Consider the following 18,581-nt stretch of genomic DNA (forward strand, 5'->3'; position numbering starts at 1 on the left):
AAGGAAAGTTCAGGCAACACAGGTGACCTTTAAATAAAAAGCCTGCTTTTCATCAAAAGTTAGAAAAATGCATTCCTACCATTTTTAAGGGGATGAGGAAGGGAGTGAATTTACAGGCAAAGAGAACTCAAGTCAAGAAATTTTCTTAAAATCCAGACATGTGAATCAGTGTGCTTTTCAAAGGCTGTGGAAGAAAAACACCTCTTGGCAAAGACTTAATATGAAATAATGTTGTTTGCCTGATAAGAGACAGAAAAATCTTATACAGGTTAGAACTGTACATGGAGTATGGGACTCGATACAGTTTTACTCAGGCTACAAAAGAGATTTGTTCCTAAAAGGTTACATATGTGTTGAATTTATGTAAATGGATTAATCTTGAAGTCACCAGGAAGGCCTTAAAGAAACTCTATAGTGAGTCCTTCTGCAAAGCAAAATATCTTTGTCAAGTGAACAGTCACTCCCTAATATATTTACATCATTTAGATTTATAAATATAATGTTGACTTAAAACAGGGGATGATGCAGTAATAAAATGTAGCATTAGCTGTTTAGAATAGTATTCTTCTGAAAGAGAAATCTTTGGTGGAAAGGAAATCTAGAATGTACAGCTTCAAAAACTGGACTGTTGTTCACCTTTGTTGCCACCCTCCCATTTTAAAAGGTAGGGCTCTGTTATGACTTCTAAAGGGCTAGTGGTGATTCATTCTCTGGTAGTAAAATCAAACAGAAGCCATTTTGAAAAGGGGGGTGGTCACAGCATCAAACGGAGGTCAGCCTCCGGAGAGACCTTAGGTATTATTTAGTCCAACTTTTCTAGCATCCTGGTGAGGAAACAGAGATCCAGGGAGGAGCAGACTATAATGCAACTACTAGGAGGGAAAAGGCTGGAAGGGTCTGTGGCTTTGGGGGAAGAAGCAGGAAAATGTCCCCCCCCACCAACCGACACGCTGGGAGAAAAGCAGGAAGCAAGTGGAGAAGGCCTGACGACAGACCACACTGTGCACGCCCATTTCACCAACGGTACCAATAGCTACAGGAAATTTCCATGCATCAAATCACCTTCTAGAAGTTACTTTACTTTGTTTGGCTTGCTTCCCCACTAGACTTCTAATACACAGAAGTGCTGATTCACAGCAAATGCTTTACTAGATGGCCAGGAAGCTTGAAGCATTCCCTTCCCAATGTTCCATGGCACTTGAAAATAATGTTTCAACTACAGCATCAGGACAAAGACTAAATTATTGTAATAGTGGCACATCTTATACAAAAATCTCAATGTCCCTGAGAAATACAAAGCATATATATATATATATATATAAGCAAAGCATGGTTATATCATAGTTAGGGAAAAATAATGAGGGGGAGGTAGAGAGAACATATCCAACGAGAAGCCGTTTCATTTCAACGTGAGTCATGCGAAACATCTGTGTCTGAATGGGAACTCTGTTTTCAGCAGTACATTGAGAGGAGCTAGAAAAATGTAAACCTTTAAGGGGGGGAAGGGAGGGTGAGAAGGAGATCGTGACCTTCTAAAATATATGAGAGATAATGACGATAGCCAATTTACTCATCTGTTTACGCCTGTGAAGGTGATTACAAAAGCACGATGTTATTAACTGCAATCAAACACGTCAGAAATGGAGCTGTGATCGCTCAGAAGGTGTGCTTTTTAAAGTGAAGTACACCACTCTGAGTACCGGGAGTCTCACTCTGAGTACCAGGACTCTAACAAGCTCACCCACAATGACAGATGTTTTGGTACTTTAGGAACAGAACGAGACTAGGGGCTTGGGGTCTAGCTCTATACTCTGGGGATAGGTTTTTGGTATCAGACTAGAATCATGCTGGCCAGCCCCACACACCACGGGTTGATTTCATGTAAGTGCTGGGTGCTAAAAAGGAACAGTCCACGATCCAAGTGACAGCGGTATACAGAGTTGAGGTATCAGTGATCCAGGGAGCTAGATATAACAAAAAGCGCCTTATGGTTTGTGAAAACGTTACTAATCTATTGAAATATGACCTAACGGTCTACTTTAGAATTCTTCCTCATGCCTTCAAAATGGAAGCACAGAAATAAAGGATGCTTGACTATAATCTAGAAAATACTTTGTCTTTTGTCAGCAAACTGCTACATGAGCTCCTGCAAGATCACTGGTTATATACCGGCTATACAAGTTCTCCTACAAGCAAAAAAGCTTACTCATTTATATCATCTTGAAAATGACACACTTAGAGTCACCCCTTAGGTCAGACTGCAGCTGTTGTAATGTCATTGGTTTGATATCCTTTCAGATCTTGAAAAACAAACATGGCTCCCAAATGGTATAACTATACATGTTCTAGCCTGTACATTATTTTCAAGGACTCCAACATACTGCCTGAGCGTTTCTTTCTTTCTGAAGTACCATGTCTGCCCATCATCCTGTCATTCAGAATTAAGAGAATCCTGTCAACTGAAGAACACAGAACAATGGTAATAAGTTTTTGTGTTCAAACACCAGGCAGATCACTTCATATTTCACCCTAGGGGAGCAATTTTCCTCATTTAACAGCCATTTTCGCCTCACAGATAGATATTTCAATTTATCAGTTAATGAATTTTTCCCCCATATCATTTACTCTTCATCCTTCTCATACATACCTACCAGGGCAATAAGTTATACCACAATGGGGACAAGAATGAGCATTTCTCAGAAGGGTGGGGCCAGAGTTCCAATTTGTCTTTATGGTCTTTGAGGATGGTTTTGTTGGTTTTTAAATCACTACACAGATTCCTTGACAGGCCACCTACAGACACTCATTTTACATGTTATGATTATTATTTGAGGATATATAACATGGAAGCATCACCGATCATTCTGTCAATTCAACACTGACTCGAAGTTAATTACATCTACTTGTGAAACCATTTATCAAACGTCCCTCACAGTATCAAAGAGAAGCATTCTAGCCTCTAAAACCACGTCCGATTGATGTAAATCCCACCTTCTTATTAACTTCCATTATAAAATTAGAGACATGTAACCAAAACAGAGGTCCCAGACAGGCTCAGTTAAAAACCACGGATGAAGAAAAAGAGGAGGGCAGTAGCTGGCTCTGTGGTAGCTCACTTGTTTCCTCATCATTTGAAAATTAGGTGGCTATTACCACCGGTCACGTCCCTCGTCTTCATGACCACAGGGGTGTCTCTCTTGTTACTGAAGTTACTCACCTCTATGCTTTGGGACCTCTAGACTTAGCCCTCGTCCGGCTTTGATCTGGGCATTTGCGCCCCTTTAATTAGGAATTCGATTGCAGTAACACGCTTCACCGGTGGGGGTCAACTCTCCAACTGCCCTTCTATCAGAAAAGCCCTATGTTAGAGGCTTCTGCTTATATAAAACATACTCGTTACTGATCTTTGACTTAAAAGTTCTCTATTAAAATTCTGTAATCATCTCCTGTTTCCCCCTGTGGCATAAACATATGCAGCTCTTTGCAGTTCAGGTTAAATTTAGATACTTATGGTGAATACGAGATTTCATTCTTGGAAGGAAAGGGATACCTATTTGACAGTGGGAAATTTCTCCAAGTGAAACGTATGCTCTCATAATATAGACTGACCCCCTTGTAAAGGAAATTTGCAATACAAGTAATTAACTTATATATAAAGATAAACCATAAACAAAGGCTTTCCCACAATCCTTTTTAATAATGACTGTATATTCGATATGGCCTCAATTACATGAATATGCACATTTATTGATACAAAGACACAGAAAAATAATTTAAAGAAATATTCCAAAATGTTAACAGTAGTTATCTCAGAACGGCGTAATTACAAATGGTTTGCCTTAATTTATAATTTTGGAATTTCCAAAGTTTTCTTGTTCAATAAATTAGAATCACTGTACTATTATGGACAACAGGTTTAAATGTGTATGTGCATAGGCATATATGCCTTTTTATTCTGGTAAAATACACATAATATGAAATTTACCATTTTCACCCTTCTTAAGTGTACAATTCAGTGGCACCAAGTACATTAACAATGTTGTACAGCATCCAGTTCCATAACTTTTTCATCGCCCTGAATGGAAACCCTGTACCCATTAAACGCAGTCAGCCCCTCCCCCAACCCGTGGCCACCACTAATGTGCTCTCTCTATGGAGGTGACCGTTCAGGGTATTTCATATAAACAGAACCACACAGTATGTGGCCCCTTGTGCTTAGCTTCTTTCCCTTAGCATAACGTATCTAAGGTTCCTCCATGCGTCACTACTTCATTTCTTTTTCTGGCCGAATGATATTCCATTGGATGGATACACTGCATTTCGTTTATCCATTCATATGTTGATATACATTTGTCTTGTGTCAATACCTTTTGGCTATTATGAATAGTGCTGCTATAAACATCTGTGTACAAGTTTTTGTTTCAACATCTGTTTTCATTTTTGGGGGGAGGGTATATACCTAGGAGTGCAAATGGCTTGACACATACTTTTTAAAAAATGCTTTTAATTCTACTTTGGTATTCTGTATTTCAAGTAACCAGTGTCTTTCCAGAATTATTAAGGATAACCCTTATGACAGCATCCCCATAATAATACCATACCATTTTTAATCACTGACTATGGTATATTTTTTTAAGCCCAAATCACATTCTTGTACTTAAAAAAACATAATTTTCACCTTTACTCTTTGGGAACAAATTTCTCTTATGCTAAATACTTCAAGCTATGATGAACTAACTAAAAAGGACAGTCTATTCCTCTAGGCATAGCCATTCTGACAGTCCCTAATTCACTTTCAAATACCTGTATGTTACAAGTACAAATATACATGTATTTTTGCTGTTATTAGTTTAACCAGAAGGTTATCAGTAAATAGATGTCAATATTCAAGCCTTAAGGAATGCATTAAATATACAATATACAGGGGCGCCTGGGTGGCTCAGTCGGTTAAGCGTCCAACTTCGGCTCCGGTCATGCTCTCATGGCTCCTGGGTTCAAGCCCCATGTCGGGCTCTGTGCTGACAGCTCAGAGCCTGGAGCCTGCTTCCCATTCTGTGTCTCCCTCTCTCTCTCTCTCTGCCCCTCTCCCACTCACACATTGTCTCTCAAAAATGAATAAACGTTAAAACAATTAAAAATAAAATAAAACAAATATACAATACACAACGTATGAAGGTTAACTTTAGCTGTAGACCATACTTGACATGGGCTAAAGAAGAGGGTGGTGCACTGTGCACCTGCCCGTAGTGATTTAACTACTATTGGATTCTCCCATTTTTCCTTCCCTCCAAAAGACATGCATGCATATTTATGCAATATACATTCATGCCATACACATGCACAATCGCGCATGTGCAAACTCCCACACACCACAACTGTACTTCCAAACTCAGTGATAGCAAATAAGAGTAGGAGTGGTTTTGTAGCTCAGTCATCCCTTAGATTTCAGGCTTGTCCCCCGTTATCGCTTCTACCCCTACCCCTACACACACGGCACTCTGCAATTCAGAAAGCAGAAATAAAATTCTAGCTAGAGAAGAGGAAGGAGTAGCCTTCAAACATTCAAAGAACCAACCAAATTTTAATATTTGTTAATAAGTGAGGGATATAATTTGGGATCATTTAAAACTAAAACACTGGGGAATGCTCCCGTGATATTGGTAGACTTCTCTTTAAGAAAAATTCAAATAGGAACGATGAACTTCTAGAAAACAATCAATTAGGACACTTTAATGCTATGAAAGGTTTTACACCATCCAACTTGGCTCCAATCAACAATAGCAACTGATTTTATTTTTTCCTTTACAAAAAAAAAAAAAATCCCCAAATGCTTTCATATTCTGATAATACTCCAAAAAAACCCCATGTACTACAAAACTCAAAAGGAACTCTTTTGTCCTACTCTCTGCAGAATGTCTTTTTAACAGCTCAGGTATAACAACAATAATTTATATCATAGAGATTTTTTCCAAGGAAGATTAGGAACTTTATAAATGTCACATTCTATAGGTGGAAAACTGAATGACAGTGGAATAAGTTGTCCCAAGTCTCACAAGGAATCAGGGCAAAGCCAAAAATAAAATTCAGGTCCCATCAATTATCAAGACAGTGATCTGTCCACAAGGAAAAGTATCTCAGTTACCATGGCAGGTAGCCATTCTAAAAAGGCAGAAAAATTAAAACGTGTTCTACCGTAAAGATACAGTCCCGTCATTCATGAGTGTTTATGTGAGAGGATGCTACGTGTATCACTGCAGTCCCATTGTTTCACTCTTGGAGTACTTATTTCTTTACGCTTTGTGCATACTTCTTTTTCTCTGCTTGTAGACTATAAGACACTTTATGGTGGGGACCAAATCTGAGGACTTTTGTGTATGTAGCACAGTGCCTTGAATGTAGTATGCATTCAGTAATGTGTGCACATTTGTGTGTGAAATTTCATGGAAATATGGTCAACTATCTCCTCCCAACCACCAAAACAAATCGTAGTGAGAACCTCCAAACTTCCTTAAAAAGCCAACCCGACATACTACACAATAAATATGATCGATGTAGGCTATTTCAATAACGACAATGCTCAAGAGATACCCGAGATGTGACCTTAATATTATTTGTCAGCGTGTTTAAGTGCATAAATTAAGGTAGCCCAGAATGAATTGACATGATTTAAGTGTACTTATCCAACACCCTGTGTGTATCCACATGCTGATTTCCCCAACTGCTGTATTATCCTGTCTTGCTCCTTGCTTCTGAGATATATCCTCTGACCACCTAGCTGCTTGGAGGCCGTTATGACCAAAATACATCAGAATGGGATTAAGAGGAGAAATAAATTCTAATCAGTCCTTCTTACTACTTATTAACAGCATTTGTGAGGTGCTGTGGTACAGTAACAGGATAGAAACAAACAGCAACTTCAGTTTGGGGATTAAAACAACACATGCATTAAAAAAAACAAAAAACAGCAACTCCTTCACTGATATCTCATTGATCAGATGTGAGGTTTATTTATCCATGTGACTCTCCACCTCCACCCCACTAGAGAATGGGCTGAAAGAGTTGTTTTCTGGGCCTAATTTTTAACATTTACTCAGGAATTACCTTCATTTTTCTTTAAGAAATTTCTATAGTCTTACCTCCCAGTCCAAATAATCACAGACATCTTCAAAGTTAGTGAGCAGAGACACTGAGCAGAACAGCCGTGGTAACTCATCCCTTGTCATTGGGGGAAAACGGCTATCTTTAAGGGCACTGTTGAAAACAAAGCAAATATTAAAGCAACCACTAGATATGAAAGACTCCTACTTTCAAATGCAATCATTTGAAAAAAGGTTAAGAGACACACAAAAAAATCAGTAAGGTGCCAAAGACGCCAATGATCTTCAAATGTATTCAAAGGTTTTAGAAGTCATTTTTTTTCATTCAATAGACTGTTTATCAGCCAATCCTGTGACCAATTGCAAAGAGTGAATGGTCAATTACATTTACTGTACAGTCATTTCCTGGTGCACTTCCTGTTACTTGTAGAATCTGAGAATATTTTAGCTTACTTTTGAGAAGAATAAAAACCAGACCGGTAGAAATTTTGGGGAAGACTTCTAGATCTAGGGCTGCTGGAAAAAAATATATATAGTTAAAAAAAAGTTCACACTAGGTTGGCCAGTTACCATAGAACAGCAGAGTTCAAAAACGATCAAAATTTCATTTTCTTCAAGCAAAAGAAATCAAAGAAAATTAAAATAATCATGCAAATTACTGACTAAAAATACAGGGCTTTCAGGCCCCCTATAAAGGGTAATTCAAGATATGACTCAAAAATTGTGAAACTGCAGGAAATTGGGCTAATCTAGGAAATAAAAGTATGATTAGGAGACCATTAATCACATCAATGGATTTCTGAGTACATCAACTCTGATTGGATCCTGTAATCAAGGGTAATATACTATAGTGCCAAATTCTAGAAAAACCCTTACTGTAAAGGACAAAGATGTTAGAAGACCATAATTCTCCCTGCAACAGAAGAAAAGACAGAAAATACACAGACATGCACACACACACGGAGACACTGTATGTTTCTTATACTTTTAAAAGAAACTACCTCCTGGTCAAGAAAAACAAACACACCTCCGATTATACTTTATGTTAGTGGCACTGCTGGCATTTGTGCCATCGATCTTCAAGTCTTCAAATCCAAATGTCCTATATAGCAGCCAGACTCAGAAAATGCTCTCACAGATTAATCCCTGGAAGTTCAAACTTAGAGCCTACAAACTGCATGGGGGTTATAACAAAGTTCCATGGCCCTTAGAAATCACTTAATACCTTTTTCAGGGACTTCCTCATTGCTGGATTTTTTTTTTCATTTTTCCATCCCTTTCTTTGCATTCTGAAACTCGTTTATTGTATTGTTAAAATATAACCCCTATGTTTGTATTGTTTTAATGTCTATTTATTTTGAGAAAGAAAGAGAGAGAGAGAGAGACAGAGACAGAGAGAGAGAGAGAGGAGCAGGGGAAGTGTAAAGAGAGAGGGAGAGAGAGAATCCCAAGCAGGCTCCACACTGTCAGCATGGAGTCCAGTGCAGGGCTCGAACCCATGAACCGTGAGATCATGACCTGAGCCAAAACCAAGAGTCAGCAGTTCAATGAACTGAGCCCCCTCTGGCGCCCCTCATTGCATTTTGGTGATGTGTTCTATCCTATTATTCAAAGGAAAATGCTTATAGAAAGATATGTACTATATAAAGTATAAAGGTGTTTTCCCATTCAAGGAGCCAAGATTAGCCAAGAAATTCAGGAAATCTGTGATAATTTATACTCTGAGAAGAGCACTTCACTATTTTATAATTTAACAACATAACTTTTCCAGAGTTTGGCCTCTTTTATCTTCCTGTTGGCAGATAAAATTAAAAATATTTTTTTCAGGCTCTCATCCAAAGCCAAGATAAAGACATGTATATGTGTGTATAACCAACACCCTTTCCCCTAACAAACACACATACTGAACAGAAGTTCTAAAACATAGAAGAATCTCACACATTACAACAAAAAGGCTGTTTTAACTCTTTTTAAGCATGTAGTTCTGTGTGATTAAGTACGTTCACAGTGTTGTACGACCATCACTACCATCTATCTCTAGAACTTTTATCATCTTGCCAACTTAAACACAGTATTCCTTCAATATGAACTCCCCACTCCTCCTTCCTTCCAGCCCTTAGCAAAAGTGTAATTTAAATATACTTTCATAATTTCAAATAATTATAATAATAGGGTCATTAATGTTTTTATATATATAACTACTTATGGAGATATAATTCACATACTGTAAAATTCACCCATTAATGTATACAATTTAATGGGTTTTACTTTATTCACAGAGTTATACAACCATCGCCACTATCCAATTTTAAAAGATTTTGTCACACGAAAAGAAGCCTCATACCTATTAGCAGTCAGTCTCCATTCTTCCCTGCCCCCAGCTCCTGGCAAGCATTAATCTACTTTCTGTCTATGGATTTGCCCATTTTGGAGTTGTCATGTAAGTGGAATCGTACAATGTGGGGCTTTTTGTGGCTGTTTTTTGAGCATAATATTTTGGACATTTCATCCAAGCTGTAGAGCTTGTATCAGTACTTCATCTTTTAATTGCCTAATAATATTCAATTGTGTGGCCATATCACATTTTGTGATCCGTTTCTCTGGTGAGAAGCATTTGGGCTGTTTCCACTTTTTGGCTACTATGAATAATGCTGCTGTAAACACACATGTATGAGTTTCTGTGTGGACATATGTTTGCATTTCTCTTGGGGAGAGACGTAAGAGTGGAAATGCTGGGTCATATGGTAATTCTATGTTTAATTCTTTTTAATGATTATTTATTTTTGAGAGAGAGGGTGCACGTGCACAAGCAGGGGAGGGGCAGAGAGAGAGAGAGAGAGAGAGAGAGAGAGACATGGAGACACAGAATCTAAAGCAGGCTCCAGGCTCTGAGCTGTCAGCACAGAGCCTGACATGGGGCTTGAATTCATGAACGGCGAGAAAATGACCTGAGCCGAAGTCAGGTGCTTAACAAATAAGCCATCCAGGCGCCCCTCTATGTTTAACTTTTAAGGAACCAGCAAACTGTTTCCCACAGTAGCTGTACCATTCTACATTGCCAACAGCAACGTATGAGGTTCCATTTCCCCATATTCCTACCAACACTGGTTATTGCCTGCCTTTTTAGGTAATAGTGCTAGATCTCCTTTAGTGAAGAGGTTTTAAAAAATCTATCTCTAGCTTTTACATTAAAACAAGACACCTCCTGAAATTAACAGTTAATTTCTCAATACTGACGCAAGTCATTTTGTTTACTTTATTTCTTAGAAAACCAACAAAAGGTAAATTTTAGCTTAGTGCAATTCAAACTATTTCAAGTCAATGAAATTTTCAAGAACCTAAAATGTAACTCCCATGATATGGAGCCTTGCTGCTCAATCATTCTGGGCAAAAAAAAAAAAAAAAAAAAAAAAAAAGGAAAGATTAATTAGAACAATGAGTAAGTGAGAGAATACTAGCATGGGTAATGAGACAAACTGATAATCATGCCTCGCCATACCAGGACTCAAATGTATTAACTTCAAAACTGAAATAGTGAAGGTACATTAGTCATGATAGAAACAGTCTGATTTTACCAAAACAGTCATTCAAACGAGACTTTTAATTCTGGCACTTTTTTTTGGTAACTCTAAGTAACTTTTCATTAATTTCATGAGCATAGAAAAATTCCAAAAGGTAGGAAGCCCTCAGTATTTCTAAATGCAAAATCCTAGGGAAAAGAACTGGCAATGAAAGCCTAGCAAGGGTTTAAGGGATTATAAAAAAGATGAAAAATGCAGCTGGAGACTGACCTCGGTCAGAGCTGCTAGGCTGGTGTGGTGTGCAAGCTGAGACTATAGAGGGGATATGCCATCCAGAGTTGGGCAGTGGCTTGCTCAAGGCGACCCAGCAAGTTAGCGACACAGGTGTCGAGGCGACCCAGCAAGTTAGTGACACAGGTGGAATACAACCCCAAATCTCTGACTCGGGTCCAAAATACTTTCTAGTATCCATACTTCAGTTGCCACCTGTCAATAGATTAGCATTTTCTGTAATTTTAAAGTTAAATGCTTGCCTTACTTGGCAATTCTGATCTCATACCTGTACTGCCTCTGCCTAAAGAAGATAAATAATAATTTAACAGCATTCATTAGTAGCCAAAGGGTAAATAGAGCTAGACTTCCTGTCTACTGGAAATCTGCAGGAGCAAAAAGGATTTTAAAATATTAATATCGTCCATGGAAAACATTTTATACCAAAGTAGTGTCTGCCAATTTAAATTCTAGGCAGTCTAAGAACCTGACAAACAAGGAGATCTTGTATTAAATTCATATGAAGTTCTCTTTTCTACAATAGGAAGCCATTTTCTCATGTTTAAATATTGCTAGGGGGAAAAAAAACCCACTTATATACAAAACCAGCTGGCTGCTCCATCACACATGTGATGGATGGGTAAGGTTTAAACAACAGTTTAATTCACATACCAAATTCAAATATATTCAATTCAAATTGGCACCTTACCAAGAATATATTTTACCTAATTGAGAAGCAGCATTAACGTCTGTCAAAGTTAATATCTAATGTTAAATAGCACTTTAATGAAAACGAACATTTAAAAAAAGGAATTAAGAGTTTAGCTATCAAAGAATCAAAGTTTGTGACAGTGCCTGGAAACTATGAAGGGAAAAAAAAAAAAAAAACAGCCGAAAGGAGACAAAACCTTAGATTTTACAAGGCTCATCATAAGCGACATAGCATGCAACAGAAGTGATTTAAGTGAAACTAGTGAGTTAGCCATTTACTCACTCGTTCCTTCATTCCTTCCACTTTCTAAACCTTTGAGGACTTTAATCAGCTAGCCAGTGGAAAGTTACCACACTCAGAAGGGCTTCATATTACAGGCCATCATTTTTCAGGACGAGGAAACACAATTAAAACCAAAATGAAAAAAATCTGTTTGGATAGGTGAAGAAAAGCAAATCAAGCATACATTAGTCTGAAATTAAAACAAAAAAACGTTTCTTTCATGAGGGGTTTCAATCATCTGGAAATTCTTCCATTCCTTATCAGAGATTCTGGAACACGTGTGGCTTGTCTGAATTTGAGAAACTTAGAATGCTAGAATCCTAAGCCTAAATCTCAAAAGTTATCCATAAGCTCTACTTCGCATTAAGAAGCAATTTTAGCTTCCTATTATTAAAAAAAATAACAGATGTAAACCAGAATGCAGAAAAGTGACTATGCATCAAACCTAAGGATACAGAAGAGCAACAGAGGACAGGATTATGGATAAGGAAGGAGGAAGGGAACCCTCTTTTGGTAAGTGAGGCCAGTGATCCAAAAGGAAATTTTCAATTGTAAGCCACAGGTAAGTGTTACTTAACTGGGGGACGCTTTTCCCCTTTAGACTACTAAATACAACCTACTTAGTGCTCAATGCATATTAACATTAAAATGTATTGATTTTAACATGTATTACAAAATGTGATACTATGGGTAATTGATGGGGAGTGGAGGAAAACACTAAGGGATGGAACAAAAGGAAGAGAAATGAGGGACAGAAAAATAAAGATGGAGAGGAAAACAAGAAATAGGAAAGGGAAGTGGGAGGCAAAAAAAAAAGGTAAAAAAAAAAATAGAGAGAGAGACATACACACAAAAGGACAAACAGAGAAAACAAGGAAGAGTGGAAGGTAGGAGGGAGAGAGAGCAAAAGTGCAATTGGTCCTGCAGGTTTTCATATATATTATTTGGCTCCTATCCTATAGGATTCACTTAGGCTTTAGCGTGGTATCATCCACTGCCTTCTGATTAGTGTAAACTTCTTTTTTTTTAAGTTTACTCATTTATTTTGAGAGAGAGCAGGGGAGGGGCACAGACAGAGGGAGAGAGGGAGAATCCCAAGCAGGCTCCGCACTGTCAGCACAGAGCCCGACATGGGGCTCAAACTCACGAACCACGAGCTCATGACCTGAGCTGAAATCAACCGACCAAGCCACCCAGGTGCCCCATGATTACTGTAAACTTCTTGAACTGCTCTAACCTCAAGTTCTTAAAAGGCTTTACTCTCTGAGATAGCTGTAGCTGCCCACCAGGAGGGAAAAATACTGTCTGAGCTGCATGCTGTGATGACCACAGCAATACTGTCAAGAATCTGCCTCCCTCACCAGAAGTTCCTCACCTCGCCTTTAAATGAGGAGACTGGGTTGAGTCTGACTTAGTGGAGCAGAACTACAACTGGAAAATATAAGATACATAAAGAAACAGATGGCCACATGTTTAGTGTGAATGGCAGGTGTTCTTCATTTCCCTCTGTATAATGCCCACCTAACGCCGTCTGCAGACTTTTTGGATTTACTCTATCCTGTTCTTAGAAATGAACTACCAGGAACAGTTTTTGTCTCAATTATTTTTTCTGCTGAAAATCCATTGGGTATAATGAACATAATTTATGACCCAGGTTCATCTTTTTTTAATTGAGGTTTAGTTGACATACAGTATTATATTAGTTTCAGGTATACAACATACTGATCTGACATTTGTATACGCTGTGAAAGGATCACCATAGTAAACCTGGTTACCATCTGTCACCATACAAAGTTACTACAATACCGTTTACTATATTCCCCATGCTGTACATTACATCCCATGACTCCACTCATTTCACCCCTGCTCAACTCCCCACTCCCCTCTAGCAACCATCAGTCTGTTCTCTGCATCTATGAATCTGGGTTTTGTTTTGTTCGTTTTCATTTTGTTTTTTAGATTCCACATATATGAAATCATATGGTATTTATATCTCTCTATAGCAGCATAATGCCCTTAAGTTTCATTCATGTGGTCACAAATGGCAAGATTTCATTCTTATTTTATGGCAGAAGAGTATTTCAGTGTGTGTGTGTATGTGTGTGCATGTTATTACTTCTTCCTTATTCATTCATCCATCAGTGTATACTTAGGTTGCTTCCATATCTTGGGTATTGTAAACAATGCTGCAATGAACACAGGGGTGCCTTTATTGTTTTGAATCTGTGTTTCCATTTTCCTCTGATACCTGGTAGAATTGCTGGATCGCATGGTAGTTCTATTTTTAATTTTTCAAGGAGCCTCCATACTGTTTTCCATAGCAGCTGCACCAATGTACATTCCCACCAACAGTGCATGAAGCTTCCTTTTTCTCCACATCCTCACCAACACTTATTAGTTGTTTTCTTGATAGCAGCCATTCTGATAGGTGTAAGGTGATATCTCATTGTGGTTGTGATTTGCATCCCCCTGATGATTAGTGATGTAGAGCATCTTTTCCTGTCTTTTGGCCATGTGTATGTCTTTGGAAAAAGGTCTATTCATATTCTCTGCTCATTACTTAAAAGGATTTTTGTTGCTATTGAGTTGTATGACTTCTTTATATATTAACCCCTTATCAGATTTATGATTTGCAAATATCTTTTCCCATTCAGTAGTTTGCCTTTTTGTTTTGTTAATAGTTTCCCTTACTGGGGTGCTGGGTGGCTCAGTTGGTTAAGCATCCGACTTCAGCTCAGGTCATGATCTCACAGTCCGTAAGTTCGAGCCCCGCGTCAGGCTCTGTGCTGACAGCTCGGAGTCTGAAGCCTGCTTCAGATTCTGTGTCTCCCTCTCTCTCTGCCCCTCCCCTCCTCATGCTCTGTCTCTCTCTGTCTCAAAAATAAATAAAAACATTAAAAAATTAAAAAAAATAGTTTCCCTTGCTGTGCAGAAGCTTCTGATATAGTCCCATTTGTTTACTTTTGCTTTTGCTTCCCCTGCCTTTGGGGTCAGATCCCTGCCCCCCCCCCCAAAAAAAAAAACTATCACTAAGACTGATGTCAAGAAGCTTACCACCTATGTATCTATGTTTTCTTCTAGGAATTTTATGGTTTCAGGTCTTATATTCAAGTCTTTACTCCATTTTGAGTTAATTTTTGTATATGGTGTAAGGTATCAGTCCAGTTTCATTCTTTTGCACATAGCTGTCCAGTTTTCCCAATGCCATTTATTGAAGAGACTGTCCTTTCTCCATTGTATATTCTTGCTCCCTTTGTCGTAATTTACCACACATGCATGAGTTTATTTCTGGGCTTGGTATTCTGTTTCCTTGCTCTATGTGTCTGTTTTTATGCCACTACCATACTGTTTCAATTACTACAGCTCTGTGGTTTAGTTAGAAATCTGGGCGTGTGATAACCCTGGCTGTGTTTTTTTCTTTCTCTAAACTCTTTGGACTATTCAGGGTTTTTTTTGTAGTTCCATATCAACTTTGGAATTATTTGTTCTAGTTCTGTGAAAAACGCCATTGGAAGTCTGATAGGAATTGCACTGAATCTGTAGATTGCTTTGGGTAGTATGCGCATTTTAACAATATTATCCAATCCATGAGTGTGGAATATCTATTTCTTTGTGTCTTTTTCAATGTCTTTCATTAATGTTTTATAGTTTTCAGTGCATAGGTCTTTCACCTCCTTGGTTAAATTTATTCCTAGGTATTTTATTCTTTTTGATATGACTGTAAATGGGATTGTTTTCTTGATTTCTCTGATAGTTTGTTAGTGTACAGGAATGTGACAGATTTTTGTGTATTAATTTTGTATTCTGCAATTTTACTGAATTCATTTATTAGTTCTAGCAAGTTTTTTGTGGAATCTTTGGGGTTTTGTATATACAGTATCATGTTATCTGTGAATAGTGATAGTTTTACTTCTTCTTTTCTAACTTTCATGTCTTTTATTTCTTTCTCTTGCCTAACGGCTTTGGCTAGGACTTCCAATACTGTGTTGTGAAAAATGATTAGAGTAGGAATCCTTGCCTTAGAGGTTTTAGAGGAAAAGCTTTCAGCTTTTCACCATTGACTATTATATTACATGAGGGTTTGTCACATACGGACTTTATTATGTTGAGGGTATGTTTCCTCTATATGCACTTTGTGGAGAGGTTTTATCATAAATGGATGTTGAACTTTGTTAAATGCTTTTTCTGCATCTTTTTAGATGATCATATGATTTTAATCTTTCACTTTGTTAATGTGGTGTATTACACTGATTGATTTGCAGATGTTGAATTGGAATAAATCCCACTTGATTATGGTATAGGATTCTTTCAATGTACTGATGAATTCAGTTTGCTCATATCTTGTTGAGGATTTTTACATCTATGTTCATCAAGGATATTAGCCTGTAATTCTTTTTTTGTGGTGTCCTTCTCTGGTTGTAGTATCAGGGTAATCCTGGCCTCATAAAATGAGTTTGGAAGCATTCCATCCTCTTCAATCTTTGGAAGAGTTTGAGAAGGGTAGGTATTAAATCTTCTAATGTTTGGTAGAATTCACCAGTGACGCTGCCTGGTCCTGGACTTCATTTGTTGGGAGGGTTTTGATTACTGATTTAATCTCCTTACCCTAGTGATCTAGTAATCAGTCTAATCAGATTTCCTATTTCTTCATGATTCCGTCCCGGAAGATTGTAAGTTTCTAGGAATTCATCCATGTCTTCTAGATTGTCCAATTTATTAGTGTATACTGGTTCATAGCAATCTCTTATGATCCTTTGTGTTTCGGTTGTATCAGTTGTAACTTCTCTTTTATTTCTGATTTTATTTATTTGAGCCCCTCTTTTTTTTCTTGGAGAGTCTAGCTAAAAATTTGTCCATTTTGTTTTTTCAAAGAAGTAGCTCTTAGTTTCACTCATCTTTTCTATTGTCTTTTTGCCTCTATGTCATTTATTTCTGCTCTGATCTTTATTATTTCCTTCCTTCTACTAACTTTGGGCTTCATTTGTTTCTCTTTTTCTAGTTACTTTAGGTGTAAAGCTGAGATTTCTCTTATTGTTTTGAGGTAGGCCTGTATTGCTATAAACTTCCCTCTCAAAACTGCTTTTGCTACATCTCATAGATTTTGGCATGCTGTATTTCTATTTTCATAGAATGGTCAAAACCTTGTATCCTGGAGTCAGATATACCTGCATGTGGATTCTGGCTGCATTACTTACTAGTTGGGTGGCATCTGGGCCGGTCTCTTAACTTGCATGAGCCTCAATTTCCTCATCTATAAAATGGTGATAATAATAATACCTACCTCACAGAGCTACTGTGACAAGTAAATAAAGTAGTAATACCTGCATAAGTGCTTTGTATCCACTAGGTGCTCAATAAGTAGTGACTGTCAAAGAACTTTCACTGTAAGTTTATAGTCACAGGACTGTCCCCATATCATGACTCGGGTGAAAGGAAGGGAGCCCCAATAATAAGAATGACCCTTCAACCTTGATACAGGGGAATCTAAACAAGTTATCTTCTCTAGGAATTAAATGTGGCCATCTCAAGGAATAGTGACTACTTTTCCAGGTATGGTATTTTTGAGAAGGCTTAATTTCATTTTCTTTCATTTTCTTTTTTCTTTAATGTTTATTCATTATTTCTGAGAGAGAGACAGAGTGTGGGGGGGGGGGGAAGGGCAGAGAGAGAGGGAGACATAGAATCTGAAGCAGGCTCCAGGCTCTGAGCTGTCAGCACAGAGCCCGATGCAGGGCTAGAACTCACGAACCATGAGATCATGACCTGAGCCAAAGTTGGACGCTCAACCAACTGAGCCACTCAGGCGCCCCTCTTTCGTTTTCAAAATACTTATTATGTACCTGTTATATTCATCTGATCATGTGAAGAGCCATGAGGATATAAGAATAGATTAGAAAATAATATATGGGTATGTGTAAAAGATTTATTAAAATCACATACAATAAGAATGCTGGAATGGTCAGATAAGGTTCGTTTCTTTTCTGGAAGGATCTGCTTTACACTCTCTGCTACTGGTTTACTGGTTAACACGTGACCCAGAATTATAGGTAAATTTACAGAAATGAAATGTATACATACTTTTCTCTAGTTAACAAATCTACTACATCAAGTAATGTGCTTCTTCATTAAGAACTTCTATTATCCTACAGGTATGCATTCCTATGTTGCTTTGTGACTTTTAGTGTTCCTGAGCTAGATTTTTAAAAATCTCCAGGGCAGGGATTGGTCTTTTACTTCCATACAGGAATCATTTACCAAGAAATGCAGTTCCCTGAACTGTTATCAATTTATCTTCAATGGATTTAAATATATTATCATCTACTGTACTGGTTATGCTACATCAAAATTTTTAGGAACAAAACAAAACACTTTCTGAATAACAGACACAGAATGAGATGGCTTTCCTCTTCTAAACACCTGGTTTAAATGTTTTGATTCTTATCAGTAAGAAAAGTTTGATCACATACCCCCAATATGTATATTTATTTATAAGTACTACTATCACTAGCTAATATATCCAAAGTATAATATATGCTTGAGTAAGCTTTGTTGTTAAAGATAGCATGTATAAATACATATTATAAATAATGTTCTTGATCATTTCTTATTGTGAGGCTGACATCTTGTTAGGATATCTTCATTCTTAGTTTAGGACTTGTCCAACCAAGTCATAAGGTAATTTGTAGAAGGGTTAGCTAG

At 37.7% G+C, this 18,581-nt stretch overlaps 1 protein-coding gene across 4 annotated transcripts in view; it reads right to left on the reverse strand.

Annotated features, from left to right (window-relative positions):
* Positions 1-18,581, reverse strand: part of AMMECR1 (AMMECR nuclear protein 1) — a 110,908-nt gene that overhangs the window by 14,755 nt on the left and 77,572 nt on the right. For 2 of the 4 annotated variants that reach the window (XM_049644178.1, XM_049644181.1), the window contains exons 3-4: positions 7,551-7,613; positions 7,137-7,251 (exon numbers count right to left, since the gene is read on the reverse strand). In XM_049644178.1, coding sequence (XP_049500135.1) covers positions 7,137-7,251; positions 7,551-7,613 — 178 coding nt within the window. The remainder of the gene's footprint in view (positions 1-7,136; positions 7,252-7,550; positions 7,614-18,581) is intronic. The other 2 variants (XM_049644179.1, XM_049644180.1) reach the window with 2 other exon arrangements.

The sequence above is a fragment of the Panthera uncia genome, chromosome X, assembly GCF_023721935.1.
Source record: "Panthera uncia isolate 11264 chromosome X, Puncia_PCG_1.0, whole genome shotgun sequence".
Taxonomy (NCBI): Eukaryota; Metazoa; Chordata; class Mammalia; order Carnivora; family Felidae; genus Panthera; species Panthera uncia.